Source organism: Varanus komodoensis, unplaced genomic scaffold, assembly GCF_004798865.1.
Source record: "Varanus komodoensis strain SLA01 unplaced genomic scaffold, ASM479886v1 scaffold26, whole genome shotgun sequence".
Lineage (NCBI taxonomy): Eukaryota > Metazoa > Chordata > Lepidosauria > Squamata > Varanidae > Varanus > Varanus komodoensis.
Window position 1 is genome coordinate 3,885,020 of NW_025335684.1, and position 14,276 is coordinate 3,899,295.

The 14,276-nt window shown below is 42.4% G+C and overlaps 1 protein-coding gene across 1 annotated transcript in view; it reads right to left on the reverse strand.

The window, feature by feature from the left end:
* Nucleotides 1-94: 94 nt before the first annotated feature.
* The window catches only part of GNA12 (G protein subunit alpha 12), a 29,842-nt gene continuing 15,660 nt past the window's right edge, over nucleotides 95-14,276 (reverse strand). Inside the window, exons 3-4 of the mRNA XM_044433744.1 lie at nucleotides 8,444-8,494; nucleotides 95-7,371 (exon numbers count right to left, since the gene is read on the reverse strand). Coding sequence (XP_044289679.1) covers nucleotides 6,802-7,371; nucleotides 8,444-8,494 — 621 coding nt within the window. The 3' untranslated portion in view covers nucleotides 95-6,801. The remainder of the gene's footprint in view (nucleotides 7,372-8,443; nucleotides 8,495-14,276) is intronic.

The window sequence follows — 14,276 nt, forward strand, 5'->3', positions numbered from 1 at the left end:
TGTGTGAAGAATGCGCGTGTGAAGAACTGAGAACAATTCCCCGAAATTCCCTGCTCCCTAAAGAAAGTGAAATGCTTCTGCAGACACTCTGAAGCACAGTGGCAACAAGTCACATTTTAATACATTTACAAAATTCAGATATACAGAACAGCTAATTCAGAGTTTTAAAATACATTTTTTTACACCACCATGTTTTATAAATCCAACGCACAGCTTTCATAAACTGACGCTAGGCTACAAAGGATTACAGATGCTCCTTTAGGGCTTAGACAAGGGTCATCGGTTTAAAAACACAATTCAAGAGTATGAGGAGCAGGTTATGAGTTTTGGTCCTTTGCCGGCAATGCATTATCTGTATTTATAACCACCTTTCAACAGCCATCCCATTTTTGCCGCAGCTAGAAATCAGCTACTCGCAGCATGTACTTTTCCTGTCCCTTTAGAACTCGGCACCATGTTGCATCGAATATTGTTCTAGACACAGCTGTTGTGTTATACTGAGTATGTGCGAACAGGGGATGAGAATTCCTTGCTTTAAATTTTGTTTCACTAGCCCGTAGCAAGCGACTCCTCCGCCCGTCCGCTAGTCGCCTGCATGGGCATGCCAGCAGCTTCTACATGACGCACGGTGAATGAATTACCCTCTGGGGTATAGGAATCACTAGCAAACTACAGATAAGAGAAGGCACTGCGTTTTCATTAGCTCTATTTAGGGTATTTCTTAAAATGCGGCTTGCAGTTTATCTTCCTGGACAGGAAGATTGCTAACTGAGGCTAGGGAGTGACGGGGAACCCAATGATGGAAAGATACTCCAATGGGTTTTTACGATTTGCCCCATCCCACAATTCCAAACCTTTAGCCCTGCACTGTGATGACAGTTGAGCTAGCTTGTGAACCGCAGTCTAAAATGGGACCGCAACATGTGCATTGCAAAAAAACACCAACCACTAGGAAAATCTGCACGAATCAGCACCCCAAAGCCATGCGGCTATAGTGTAATTTGCATGAGTCTGTTGCTTTTGTGCAAATCACTAGAACGAGTTTGAGGTGTTTATTTGTGCAACTTTCATCAGCACTGAGAAGACACTCAAACTGCAGTCCTTTATAGAGATGGAAGTCTGCAGAAAAAAGATCCAACCTGGCTCCCTGGATCGGACGTGCGGAATTCCCACGAGCTCAGACCAGTCGGATCTGCTTGGGTGCCTCTTCCAGGTATTCCTTCTGTGTGAGGGCAACGTGGAGATGCACAACTTGGGATGCTACCATTTACGGGATGTTCCCCCCAGAGGCGCTCAGCTGGTATTTACATTACGACATTTTCTGCACCAGGGTAACTCTCTTTTTATTCTCCCAGGCATTTCAGGAAGGGTGTTTAGTACACTACTCTGTCGATTTAGATTTTATGATGCTACAACATTGTCATCCTTTGCTGCTGGATGGTTCTACGGTGTTATTTCTTGTTTTAATATCCGTATGGTATATTTTCATCGGACACCGCCCAAAGAACTTCAGTTATTGGACAGTTTAAAAGTACAGTGAATAAATTAAAATTAAAAGTCCTCAAGGCAGTTCACAAAAAACAGAGAACAAAAAATGGCATCAGCTTTGATGTTGCTTTCTTCAGTCACCAATGGGAAAGGAGTCAGAGGCTAATGGCCTCTTTCAGGCCCATGGAATGGACACCACCCATTGGCCTCATGCTCTCATATACAATTTCAACATTATGAACCCAGTAACATGGCCCAGGCTAGCTTAGGTAAAGCCAAGTCTTTGGAGAGGCACAGCAGGCCAACGTGAGCTGGGCTGCTGCAGGTTAGGGGCTCAGATACTGGGATCCACAGGGGAGACACCCTGAACATACTAAAGCAACTCAAACCTTGCCTCTCCTCATAACCCAAAACATTTGGCAGGATTTTCGTGTGAAGCATTTCTATCTTTCAGCTGCTATTCCATCCCTCCAACCACAAAACAAAGTGCTCATCTGTTTCGGTTCTTATAGTGCTTCCAGAAACTCAAGGGCTTGCTCGTGGCTTTAGGATGCTTCGGTTGGTTCCTTTACGGCTCCTAAAGATTAGGGTGGGCAACATGAACCCTTGAATGGCCGCCCAGCACGGAATTGCAAGCAACAGGACCCCTTTTGCTTTTAGAGGATGCAAGCCATGACTCAGTACCAAACTTTGGCAGTGCAGTAGGGAAAATGACGTGGAAAACGCGAAGAGGAATATGGGAAGGCAGGGGTGCAGCCCCAGGTGTGTTCCTGGGGGATGGGGCACTTCTCCCTACAGGTTCCCACCCCTCCCCGTGCACTGAACCACCTCCGGAGCTCTCTGAAGTTTCTGAATGCACCTAGAAAGGCCTTGACAAGGGAATGGAATTTCCCCATTGTGACACAACTGCTGAAAATGCCATTTTACCTTTGCAGTTTGAACTTGGTGTGTGAATTATACAACGGAGAGGACCGTCTTGGTGACTTTTCATAAAAGGGCGGGCAACAAAGAGGCTGGCTGTCTCTTAAGGCATGCAGGGCCCTGGTGCTTAAGGGCTTAATTTCGTGAGCATTTACAAAAAGAGACAAGTGTTTGGCTTTAGGAATTTTATTGGCCCTTCTGTATAGCCAAAGCCCCTAACTCTACACTGGAAGGGGCTTGAATCTCCAAGTCCCAGGTATAAACAAATGGGCAAGCTGGAAAAAGATCTGTGTGCATGCCAATAGCTACAAGTGATGCCAACATGTTGTTGTACTAAGCAGCCAAATCCTCCTTCTGAAGAGTCATCAGAGCACACCGGGTCTTCACTGATGGCCGTTTGTTTCACTATACAGAGTGCCAGTATTTAAGCAGCAGTACGTAAGTATCTCTTTAGAATGGAAATCTATTCCTCCTCTGCATCATTCCCTCCCAACAATAGATTTTGGACTGATCACCAGAAAGCTAACCTGTTTTTTGCTTTTGTTTAAACCGGAGCATGGTAAGTTTCAAGTGGGTTACCGCAAGCTAAAACAAGGGAAGCCTGCCAAACCCTAGATTGCTTTCTGGCTCCTTGGTGGAAGGGTCTTTATTTCAGCAAGAAGAACTGGTGATGGAAATAGCAATGTCAAGTCATCCACATGAGTGGTGGTCAATTGCAGAGGAGGAGAAATTTTTGTTATAGATTCAAAACTGCCTATCGTACAGGAATGGTCTGGGCGGCAGAATTAAACTCCCTTCCAGCTTTTTTCACTTCAGGCTCCACAGCTGCTAAGTTAACAGTCTCAGAATCTGTTCCAACAACATGGCTGTTAGCTGACAGGCTAAGTACTGCCACTGCAAGTCGTCCCCTCAGCAGCAGCACCAACCTCCAGCTTCCACTTCACAAAATAACTGCATGTTTTTCAAGGTCTTGCTCCTGCCAAGTTTATATAAATAAGCAAGCCTGTGTGTCGTGTGTCACACTTGTGCATTTCTCTCTTACACAGGAGCGTTGTGCTTCTCTCTGTCACAGAGGGTATAAACTTTGTCACAGCAATCTTCCTCTGACAGATGAGAAACCCGAACACCTGGAACATTTGTCGGGTATAAAATGTGCAAAAGTGTAAGTTCAAGACCTGTAAAATATTGTTCTGTGAGTAATCCATTTCCTGGCTAGTCAGAATCAAGTATTCCATCTACAAATCCTTCTGCTTCCCACTAAACTGCACTTAGAACAAACTGTTCTCAAGGATTACAACTAAGGCAAATGTCTTGCAGCTCTGGCAAGAGAAAGTAGGGAGGAGCAATTTGGGGACTGCAAAGGGAACAGCACGAGATTCGAGAAATATTCTTCTTGTCAGTTCTAAGCTAACTATTGGCACACATCAGAAGAGGCTTACTATATTGCCTACCAAGCCATACATTGCATTATTGTTTAGGGCTGACCAATAAGAATAAACTGGACTGCACTGTAAAACCCTAAAGTTGTTAAAACGGACTTATTGGTGACTGTGCGTGTGTACACACACACACACACACTAGTGGAATCACAGAACTGCTTAGCTATCAAGCTTCGACTGAAAAGTTAAACAAACGTACTACAGCTGCAGCCATGATCAAAGGAGGGATAATGGAACTGTGGAGGGATGAGAAGATACAAAAGTAAAGAACATCCTTGACACCAAGAAAACTGACTGTAAGGTCCCACTGGGTGGACTAGATTGCTTATGTTATCTGGCCACAAAAAGCCACTATGCTCATGTTTGTTTCAGCCAGGGACTCCCATTATATGAACGAGACTGCATCTAGTTCATCAAAGGGGCACACGGTACTTTCTGTGAGTATTCCAGTAGCCACACTAACAAGCAAGTATATTTCTGGGTACGGGGTTGTAAAAAAACAGTTTGAGAACTCAAATGTATTAGATTGTGGTTTTTATTTTAATATGCAAATGGCAGCATTGTCCAGATTTTAAATACTTGTAATTAAACAACTTTGTGCTACTGTCTGACAAGTAAGGCCAAATAAAGGTTTGTACATAAAATGGAGGCACTTTTGGATAGTCATGGAATCCAAGTTCAATTATTAACTGAATAGCCAAGCCTTCTCCAAACAGGAAACTTCTGGTGAGGAACCCAGTTAAAATACGGTGGCTGGGATACAGAAGAACTATTTTAAGCATGTGAATACGTCTAACGGGAATTCTGACTTCTTTTAAAGGCAGATGCAGTAGCCACATCACAAATCACTCTTGAAAACTCCTCAGAGTTTCAGCCTGCAACTTGAAAATGCATATCAGGAGCCCCCTTAGAAACAAGGAATTGCAATTTAAGAGAATAAGCGACGAAGAAGTCTGGTAAATATAACATCAGCTCTAGCAGATCGAGAGAGCTGGGCAGCTGTGGCCAAGACGCATGCCCCCTTATACATGGAAGAGCAATTTTATCTCCTGCAAAATGGTTTTTTAACACTTTCTCATATATGTAGCAGAACAGAAACATCTTGTCTAGAAGCAAATACGGAAATAAAATTGGTCCTGAAAAGATAGGCCTTAGTTCAAGAGTAATACAGACCTAATACAGAGTAGGAAATATCCATACACACAGAAAGTAAGATTGCCACTAGGTAAATTCCCAAATGTAAGAGTATCCTCAAAATGTTGAGTCTGCAGCTGTCTTAGTAGATATTCAACTCTGCATAAAAACTAGGAAATTGTCCCCTTATTTTCAAAACATTGTTTGATTTTGCACAAAATATCACTACAAGTGAGGAAGATTTCTGATTTACAAAGTATGGTACACCACACAAAAACATGCTTATATAAACTTGAGTAACCCACACAAGAAAAAAAATTGCAAATTTTGCCCAACAAAGTCACAACAAGTTATTAGTGTGGTTATTCGTGGCATAATGTCTGGAGTGCTTTCTGTTTAAGACATGATCGTCCCAATAGGGCATAAAGTACAGCATTCTGATAACATGATATAGGAAAGACTAAGCCCTTTATGTTTTAGTATGACATGTACGGTACCAATGTCACAGTAAACATTTCTTATGTTTAAGAAGATCCCTGAATAATGACTATAGCACTGAAAATACAGGTCTCGGTTTGGTGTTAATACATGCCTCAGAGCAGAAAGAATGTAAAATGTGTACACACAGAAAAGGCACCCATAGTTAAATTCAACATTTTAGAATTAAAAAAATAAGCTCACATCAACATTATTCACAGCCTCCTGCAAATTCACACTTACTCTGTGGTAGCCTTAAAGGGACAAGCTTAGACTTGATACAATATTTTAAATGTATATTATATAGGCTAATAAAACCCTACATCAACAATTAAGGATGAATGCCAAGCAAGGTCCTTCTGTTCAAACTCAGTGCAGCTATTAAGTGGCGCTCGCAAGAGGATTCGGCTTTGGTGTTATGGGCAGCCACTGCTAATCAAAGATCTGCCTAAAAAGTAGCCTCAGCTGCCACACCAGAGACAAAGAACAGTCATACTGCGCTTTCGTATAGTTCCAAATCTAGGTTTGGGAAAGGATGGAGGATGTCTTGATAGGACATCAGGCATCTGAGCACTGGCCTGCGCTGTATTGCTGTGGCTTATGTTTCACAATGCAATGAACACCGTAACATGTAGTGCAAAGGTAAGCCCTTGTGCTGCACCAACCCAGGCCTCAGGGTTTTGCCCCCTCTGACACAAGCTGCTTAAAAACAAAACAAAACTGTACTTGTGTGACCAGATAAATTCATTACAGTTCTAAACTTTTCGTATGAAGGAGGCTAGAGAGATTTTCAGAAAGAGCTAGATGAATATCCGGCAAACCATCTTGTATGCACCAAAACATGGGATGTTGATCTCTGGAATAGGAAAATATATTACAATGTATTCCCCAAAGAGAAGCATCCATTAGTGAATGGAATATGCTCTTGGGATTTGTTAATTCAGCACCCAGAATTAGTAAGGCAGACAGGTTTCACTGCCGGCAAATTCTAGTACTCTTGCACAATAACCTTTCAACAGACAAAAGTTCTTTATAGTTTTCAAAGTGAGGGGTCACTCTTCAAAAGGCAGAAGGCAGACGTGTTACTCAGTTTTCAGAAGAAGGCACTGCTCTTACAACAGTCACTTTTTCAGTAGTGTTTCTAAATTAAGCAAATCAGTAGCAAATGAGCTTTCACAGTCCTTCTGCTTGTCGCTCCTCTGTCAGGGCTATTTTGCAGCCTTTGTGAGCCAAGTAAACAGCACTGATCTTTTAGGAACAAACCCATTGGGAGAACCGCAAAAACAGTAGCTGAATCTACGACTGTTAGGCTAGGTTTCAATGGAGAGGGGTCAGCTTTCCTTCACTGCAACATAATATCTTTAAGGTTCTCCTGTAGGATCGTATCCTTCACAGCATGGAACACAAAGCGGATGTTCTCAGTATCGATGGCCGTGGTGAAATGGTGGAAGAGGGGCTTACTGCGATTCCGCCTCTTTCGGTCAAAACATTGTACCAGGTAACGCTGAACATCTTCCAGCCGATGAGGATCACCTCTGAAGTCTGAGAAGTACTTCTTAATGCTAACATTCTGTACTTTCTCCACGAGAAGGTCCATTTTGTTAAGGAACAGGATGATGGAGACATTAAGAAAGAGCTTGTTGTTGACAATGGTTTCGAATATGTTCATGGACTCGACCAGCCTGTTTGTACGCCGGTCTTCCATAAGAACCTGGTCATATTCACTTGAGGAGACCATGAACAGTATGGATGTTATTCCGTCAAAGCACTGGAACCACTTTTGGCGCTGCGATCGCTGTCCACCCACGTCCACCATTTTGAAGGGGATCTTCTTGATGATGAAGTCATGCTCCACGATCCCCTTGGTAGCTTTCCTGGCCAGCAAGATGTCTTGCTTACTGGGAAAATAGTTCTGCAGAAACAGACAGTGGGAAGTGGGGGAAAGAAGACATGTGAAATGGACCAGTGGTTCGCTCTGCCGAGGAGGAGAAGTTGCACAGTGGCCGGGTGGCGTGAGATGCGAGAGAGAAGCCGCTCTTACACCACCTGTTCAGCTGCAAAATCTGGGTCGGACGCCTCCTGCTGATGCTAAAGCTCGCCACCAACACTTTCGCTCACGCTCTTTGAGCTGTGTTTGATTGCACGAACTGGCCCTAAGCTAATTCCCTCTCAAGGAAGACTCTGAATTGTTTACAAGTCTCCTCAGGATCATAAATGTATCCTTTGAAGTCCCCTGTAGCAATCTTGCAACATATGCAATAAAATCTGGAGTTTCTGATAAACTAAGGCTTGTAAGTTTCAATGTTGCGAGTGCTAGCCAAGTTTCACTGCTGCTGCTACAGGGCTGAGGTATGTTTAAAGTCTGTGTAATCAGTATAAGAAACAATGCAGGCTTAGCTTAAGCAGTAGTCTCGGGAACACACGCCCTCTTCAAAAACAATGGTCCTGTACAGTTCATTGTAGTCTAAGAACTGTCTGTGGAATTATGCTTTGGTGGGCATAATATGCACTCTCAATCTATATGTGGCAACCATACAGTCTGACAGACAGATCCACATAACTCAGATTTCATCTAGGATTCATTCTGCGGCCTATATCCATATTGCCTATTCTTCCACACAATATCCTTTGTGTCCCATTATTTTTGATATGGGCATTATCCACTTTATATATAATATTTAGAATATTTTAAAAAGCTTGCTATATTTAAGAACAGGTTCTTTTCTCCAGAGTAGAAAGAACTGGGCACAGTTGTAAGATAGTTGCAGAAATTCTGCTTGGAGATTCTAGCTCTGCATATTCCACATTCGTACAAACATTCAGTCCTATCCCCCCCTTTTGGCAGTTTATGGCCTCTCCTATCCAGGATTATTGCTTGGCCTTAGATCATATGATCTAAGTATCTCAGACAAGGCACATCAATGGTACAATGCATAAAAGCAATGGAAGGTATAATGTGAGAGCAGAGAAGCAGTGAATCTCACCAATTGGCCAATCCGATCCAGATTATCCAGGAAATATTTCACAGATTCTCCCTGTTGAAAGAAGAGGATATTTGTGCTTAATCTTATTCCTGGACTCAGTTTACAAAACCAAAGCCATTTAAATGTGTCCGTGTGCAAATCCATGGTTTGCTGTTTCATACTGATCTTTTTTCCCAGACTAAGCTGCTACAGTTCTGAAATACAAACATCTTTTGCAGCAGTTACAAAAGGAAGGGACACGATTTCCATAATCCGCCCACATTTTTGCTAATGAAGCTGGGAGACCATCCAGAGCCAGAAGAGCAGAGATATTTCAGATAAAGCTGTTGAAAGGCTAGTAAATTTCAAAGGTGCATAAATGCTGGAAAAAAAATTAGTTTTGGAGTAGCTACTTGCAAAAATCCAGAGTTTTGGTTGAAACCAGCCATTTAAAATGAAGCTATGAATATGTGTACTTCATCCTGACAGTTTGGAACCTTCTCGACATAGACGCTGACTGTGAAATCTGATCCTCTTTCGGTTACAGGCAATCTCTGGGGCACAGAGTTTAAGCCAATGCTTGAACAGCTATGAGAAAATGTTAAAGCCAAGGTTTTGCTAGACTCATGCAACAATTTAAAGAATGAACTTCCACAACCCACTCAAATCAAATAATTTCCATTTATGCCAATAGGAGAGATATTAGCACACACTGATCAATTCTGCTGAGATCAATAGGTCTTCCCGGTATTTTGTGAGAGGGGGGAACTGCATGTTTGTTTCCTCCAAACTGGATTTCTTCAGCTCAGAATTGTATGTCAACCTTTTATGTCTCTCTTGACGCTTGGTAGCCATTGTTAGCAAAATGAGCAATTCAAACATCTTGAAAATCTTCGGATGCAGCACAAGGAGCATCTCAATTTCAATTTAAGACTAAGGACTCTCTGCACAGCAGTGCTTTAGTGGAAAACACGTGTTCCGAAGTCTGACAGCACAAGAGATGTTTCTACTGAATAATGCCCTTGATGTGCCACTGCATGCAGTTCACAGGTCTTTCAAGGGCCACAGGGACATGCGGTCTTTCTGGGGGACAGGACTTCCTCAGCAGGAGGAAGAACTAAAATGGCTTGGTACCAGCAGCAGGCATTTCAAGTAAACTGCAACCCGGTGTGTTTTGGCAATGCAGTTTCATGGTGGAAGCACATTTATTTCATGACTACCAGGGGAAAATGGCGTTTTCCCCTAGAGAGGGTAAAACACTTTATGGAAATGAGTTTTAAGCAATATCTTCTCATTGATCACTTCTGAATTGACTGGTTGAGTATGTGGAAATAGCTACACATCCAAGCTGGGTGAAATGTGGCTCAGATCAATACTTTTATCACCTAAAGAGGGTGCTCTTGACATGAAAATTTTACCTCTTCGTGTAAAGAAGCAGGCCCTGGAGAATGATACCTTCCAGAGGACTCTGAAGTAGCTATGCAGGAGTAAAGACGTATATATGGCATGCCAGATTCTGCTGCCTGGGAATTCTTGGATATGGCATTACTACAGTGGAGCAACTGCACCCACCTTTGAAACACAACACAGAAAGAGGGGTGTCTGGTGCTAGGGAACTGTTGGGGTTGTATGCCAATATCTAGGAGTATTCATATTGCCTATTAATTGTGGTCATTAGCAGCTTATGCCAGTTCATCCGTATTAGATATTTAGCAGAGATCCGGACAGTCATAATTCACATATTCCTCTATAACTTCCAAAGTACAGTATAGTGAGAGCTCAATTTTGAAATTTCACATTCGAAGTATCCACCCAGTTTCCCCACACTTTAAGAATGAACCCTGATCTGTTTATGACCATAAGCAGAGAACAGCAATGACTCTTGAGGAGATGATATGGAATCCTCAAATGCTCTTGCTCTAGGTTAGTCATCTTTTCAAACTCCATTTTTAATTCTGCTTGAAAAAGTACAGTTGCTCAGCTCCTAAAAGCAAGGCTGCTTTGCTGCATACAAGATTATGCTCACTAATTGTCTGGTCCTTCTTACCCAAAGGGTTAAATACAAACAGGCGGAGGATTCATTTCAGCTTTCTACCTCTCCTTGGGAATGCTGTACATCCTCTGAGTCAACTGGGACCACATAGGAGGTGCTGTACCCGCTGGCACGCAGCAACAGTGAGTCATCCCAAATCTGGGAATGGGTGAATCCATTACTAGAAGCAGCCGGACAGAAATAAGGCAGGCTACAAATTTTAACAATTTGCCAAGCTTCGCAGTTTCTTCTTTCTGTCTTGTGTACAGTTTCTTAATTTCATCTTTAGAGAAAGTCTAGGGAGACCACTGTCATCTTCAATTGTGATACTTCAGAGAAACAGATGGCCCTGTTGAGTGAGCAACCACGAAGGAAAGCTGACAGACCAAAGCAGAAGCGCCCAAACAGACAGCTTGCAAGAGGAAGCACGGGTGTCAAAAATTGCTGAAACATGTTAAGGCAATAACAAATATGTTTTCTTTTCTCCAAGCACCTAAAAACCTTCATCGTGCTAACACCACCTCAGGAAAAATAATGTGTTGTCAATTAGGGCTAAAACATCTGTATCTGCTTTTTTCCCCCCTTGTCCCAGGATACAGGATTAGTTTACCCTTTCTGATTACGCTACTACGAAGCTCAGTGCTAAATTTAGCCTAGACTGTGTAAGGTTAAATTCAGGCCAGAAGATTGGAGGGGGCGTGGGGGGTGGGAAGCACACACAGTAAAATGACGTGAGTATATTCTTTGCCGCTTGGATTAAACGAGTGAAGCTAGAATGGACAGTTCCTGAGACGTTTATTCTACAAAAGGAATGCAGCTACAAAAACGAGCTCCATTTTTGGCAAATCCACACATAACATTAGAGTATCAAGCTTTAACTGATCACCTAAGTTGCACAAGCTGCCTTCTGCTAGGCAATTACAGCAAATATGGAGTTTAGTAAGAGCGACAAATCTGGTTTTTGGTTAAACAGAGCTTTTGCTCATGACATTACTATTAACAGAGAATACCTTTTCTTCATCTAGAATGAGAAGTCCATTCTCATGAACAACAACCCTGTGATGTAAGTTAGGTTGCGAATCTGTGATTGGCCCAAACTCAGCTTCATGGCCAAGTGAAGGCTTCAATAATTTCACAGCGGCAGCATGTTCAGCACTCTCGGTTCCAATTCTCTTAAATTCCTATACCTAAATACCCATATTAATCATGTATAGGCTGCTACTTTTATAACCTAGAAAACACCATGAAAGCAATGACAGAAAGGAGACAGAAATGAAGGTAGCTAAACAATAGAAGAATCCACTAGTATTACCTTCATATATATTTATAGGGGGCTGTGCCAAAGTTTTCATGGAAATGTAATAAAGGCGGCATGACCTTCTTAATATGACCCCAGCATCTGCAAGACACCCTGATATATAATCAAGATGATCTTCAACTCCGTGATGTGATAGAAATAACACAAGTTTGACCAAGCCAGCCAAGTTGCCTTACAAAAATATAATTACTGATCTGCTGGGATTTCTAAGTCAGGCTAATGAAGACTGAATTGCAAGGTTACTATATTAAACCAAGTGGCAATTTCTGACATGTGCTCTTTTAATTCACCTTCAGAAGAACAGAAGAGAGCCAGTGAGGTGTAGTGGTTAAGAGCATGGGACTGGGACTCAGATGATCTGGGTTCAAGTCCCCACTCAGCCATGGAGCCAACCGGGTGACTCTGGGCCAGTCACAGACTCTCAGCCCAACCTACCTCACAGGGTTGTTGTTGTGAGGATAAGATGGAGGAGGAGAATGATGTAAGCTGCCTTGAGCCCTTTGTAGGAAAAAGGCAGGATATAAATCCAAAAACAAACAAACAAACAAACATGCTGCCTGCTAGATATGCAATTAAATCTTGAAAATCTAATTCAACAGCAAGGGAATGGTTAAGCAAATATGGCATCAGCTTCACACATTAGCTTCTTCTAAGCTTCACAGACTTAACACCTGCATTCAAAAGAAGAAGTTATCACAGTATAGTGCCTAGGTGTTAAGTGGCTTCTGCTCAGCAGTCACTCTTACACATATGTATTTGCCAAAGTTCTGATGTTTTAGTGACACCACAATTAAGACATTCCTGTGCAAAAATGAGAAGATGTGAACTTGAAAGCTTCTCTTCTAACAGGGATGACAACTTCTGGAGTTTGGGGGTTACACTGGCTCCCTGGAACCCTGCTGGGTTCTCACTGCTCCCCCACCTGTGGAAGTGGCCGCTGGCTGCTGTTATAATTCTAGCAGAATGGCGCTCCCCAAAGCCCCCCAAAAATGGATTTTTTCTTGTGCTGCCAGGACTCCTATTCTGCAGAGAAAAGAGTCGAAAAACGCAGCCCATGTGCTTTATTTCTCTACGGAGACTGAGTCTTCTTGAAAACAACTGTTTTGCAGAGATGCTGGCACCTGAGTCTGCTGAAAATCAAGGCACATGATCCTAGCGCAACCACTGGGATTTCAGGAATGGTGACAACAGCAGAGACCACGTAGGGGCTACATCAATGGCCACGGCAGGCCACACACAACTCATGGGTTGCCATGACTGTTAAGAGATCATTACTCTGAATAGCAAGGCTTCTACAGATGAGCAACATTACTGATCTAAATGATTCGCAACACAATTGGAAACTCCACGTGAAAAAGGATATAGTGGGTGAACAAGTAACCTGAGAGAACAATAAATACAGTACAAGTACAAACACTATTTCCATTGATGAGGACATGTATTCTTTAATACAAATGTCAACTAAGTCCACAAATTGATGAACAGTGTTCAATCTTAACATTGTTTAGCAGTTATTAAATTTCTAACCTGCCCAACAGCTAATGCTCCATAGGTAGGGCCACAATGGTACAGCTTCAGACCCTTCCCAATTCTAATCTCCTTTAGCAGTGAATGGCACACGGTGGTATTTTCAGAATAAAACCAGAGGCTAAGGTGTTTCACCTCTTTTGTATCCACCTAAACAAATAAGAAGTGACCAAAGGTAACAGATCTACCATTGGCAATAAATGGAAAAACACAACTGGATGGGTCTGGATTGTGCAGATACTCACAATCTTGTCTCCCATTTCTTAACAGGTCACACAAGGCGCTGCAAAGGAACATATGGATAGAACAACCATGGCGTAAAACACTTCTAAGGATAAGACAATCTGAAGTATTCACCGGAAAAAAGTACCATCAAATACTTGGCACAACAGACCAGAACCAGAAATGTGCTCCATAATCATATATAAATGATATACTGCTGAACAGTGGTAGAGATTGAACGTGATTTACTGGAACATGCTACGAATTGACTTAGAAGGCAACGGGATATTTAACCTTGGCAGGACCTCTCATGAGAAGTAGAAATAGCAACCAATAGTCTTTAGCAACAACTGAGCATTGGATTTTTAAGAGTAAGCAGTGTCTGATGAACTAGACGCTAATATTGTTCTCACATTTTTCCAGCAAATCAAAACAGTTTGCTCACCAGACTGAAGATGCAGATTCCAGCCATCTCAACAATACTAGTATTCCAAGGCTGCCGGGCTTCCTCTTGCCAAGTGCACAGAGTTTTGCTGGCCCGACCAGCCTTATTCTGAAATTGCAAACGTGTGCCATTTGTCGCCATCTACACACCTGATAAAGTACCAAGGGTTCCCACTGTTCTCATCTAAGAAATACATGGTTTGAGGCCAGTGTGGATTGGTTTAAATTACCAAGAAAAGGGGTCAGTTTAGATCATTAATTTAAGTCACATTTACAGACTTTCTAGGTATGCAATTCTTAAATGACAGTCG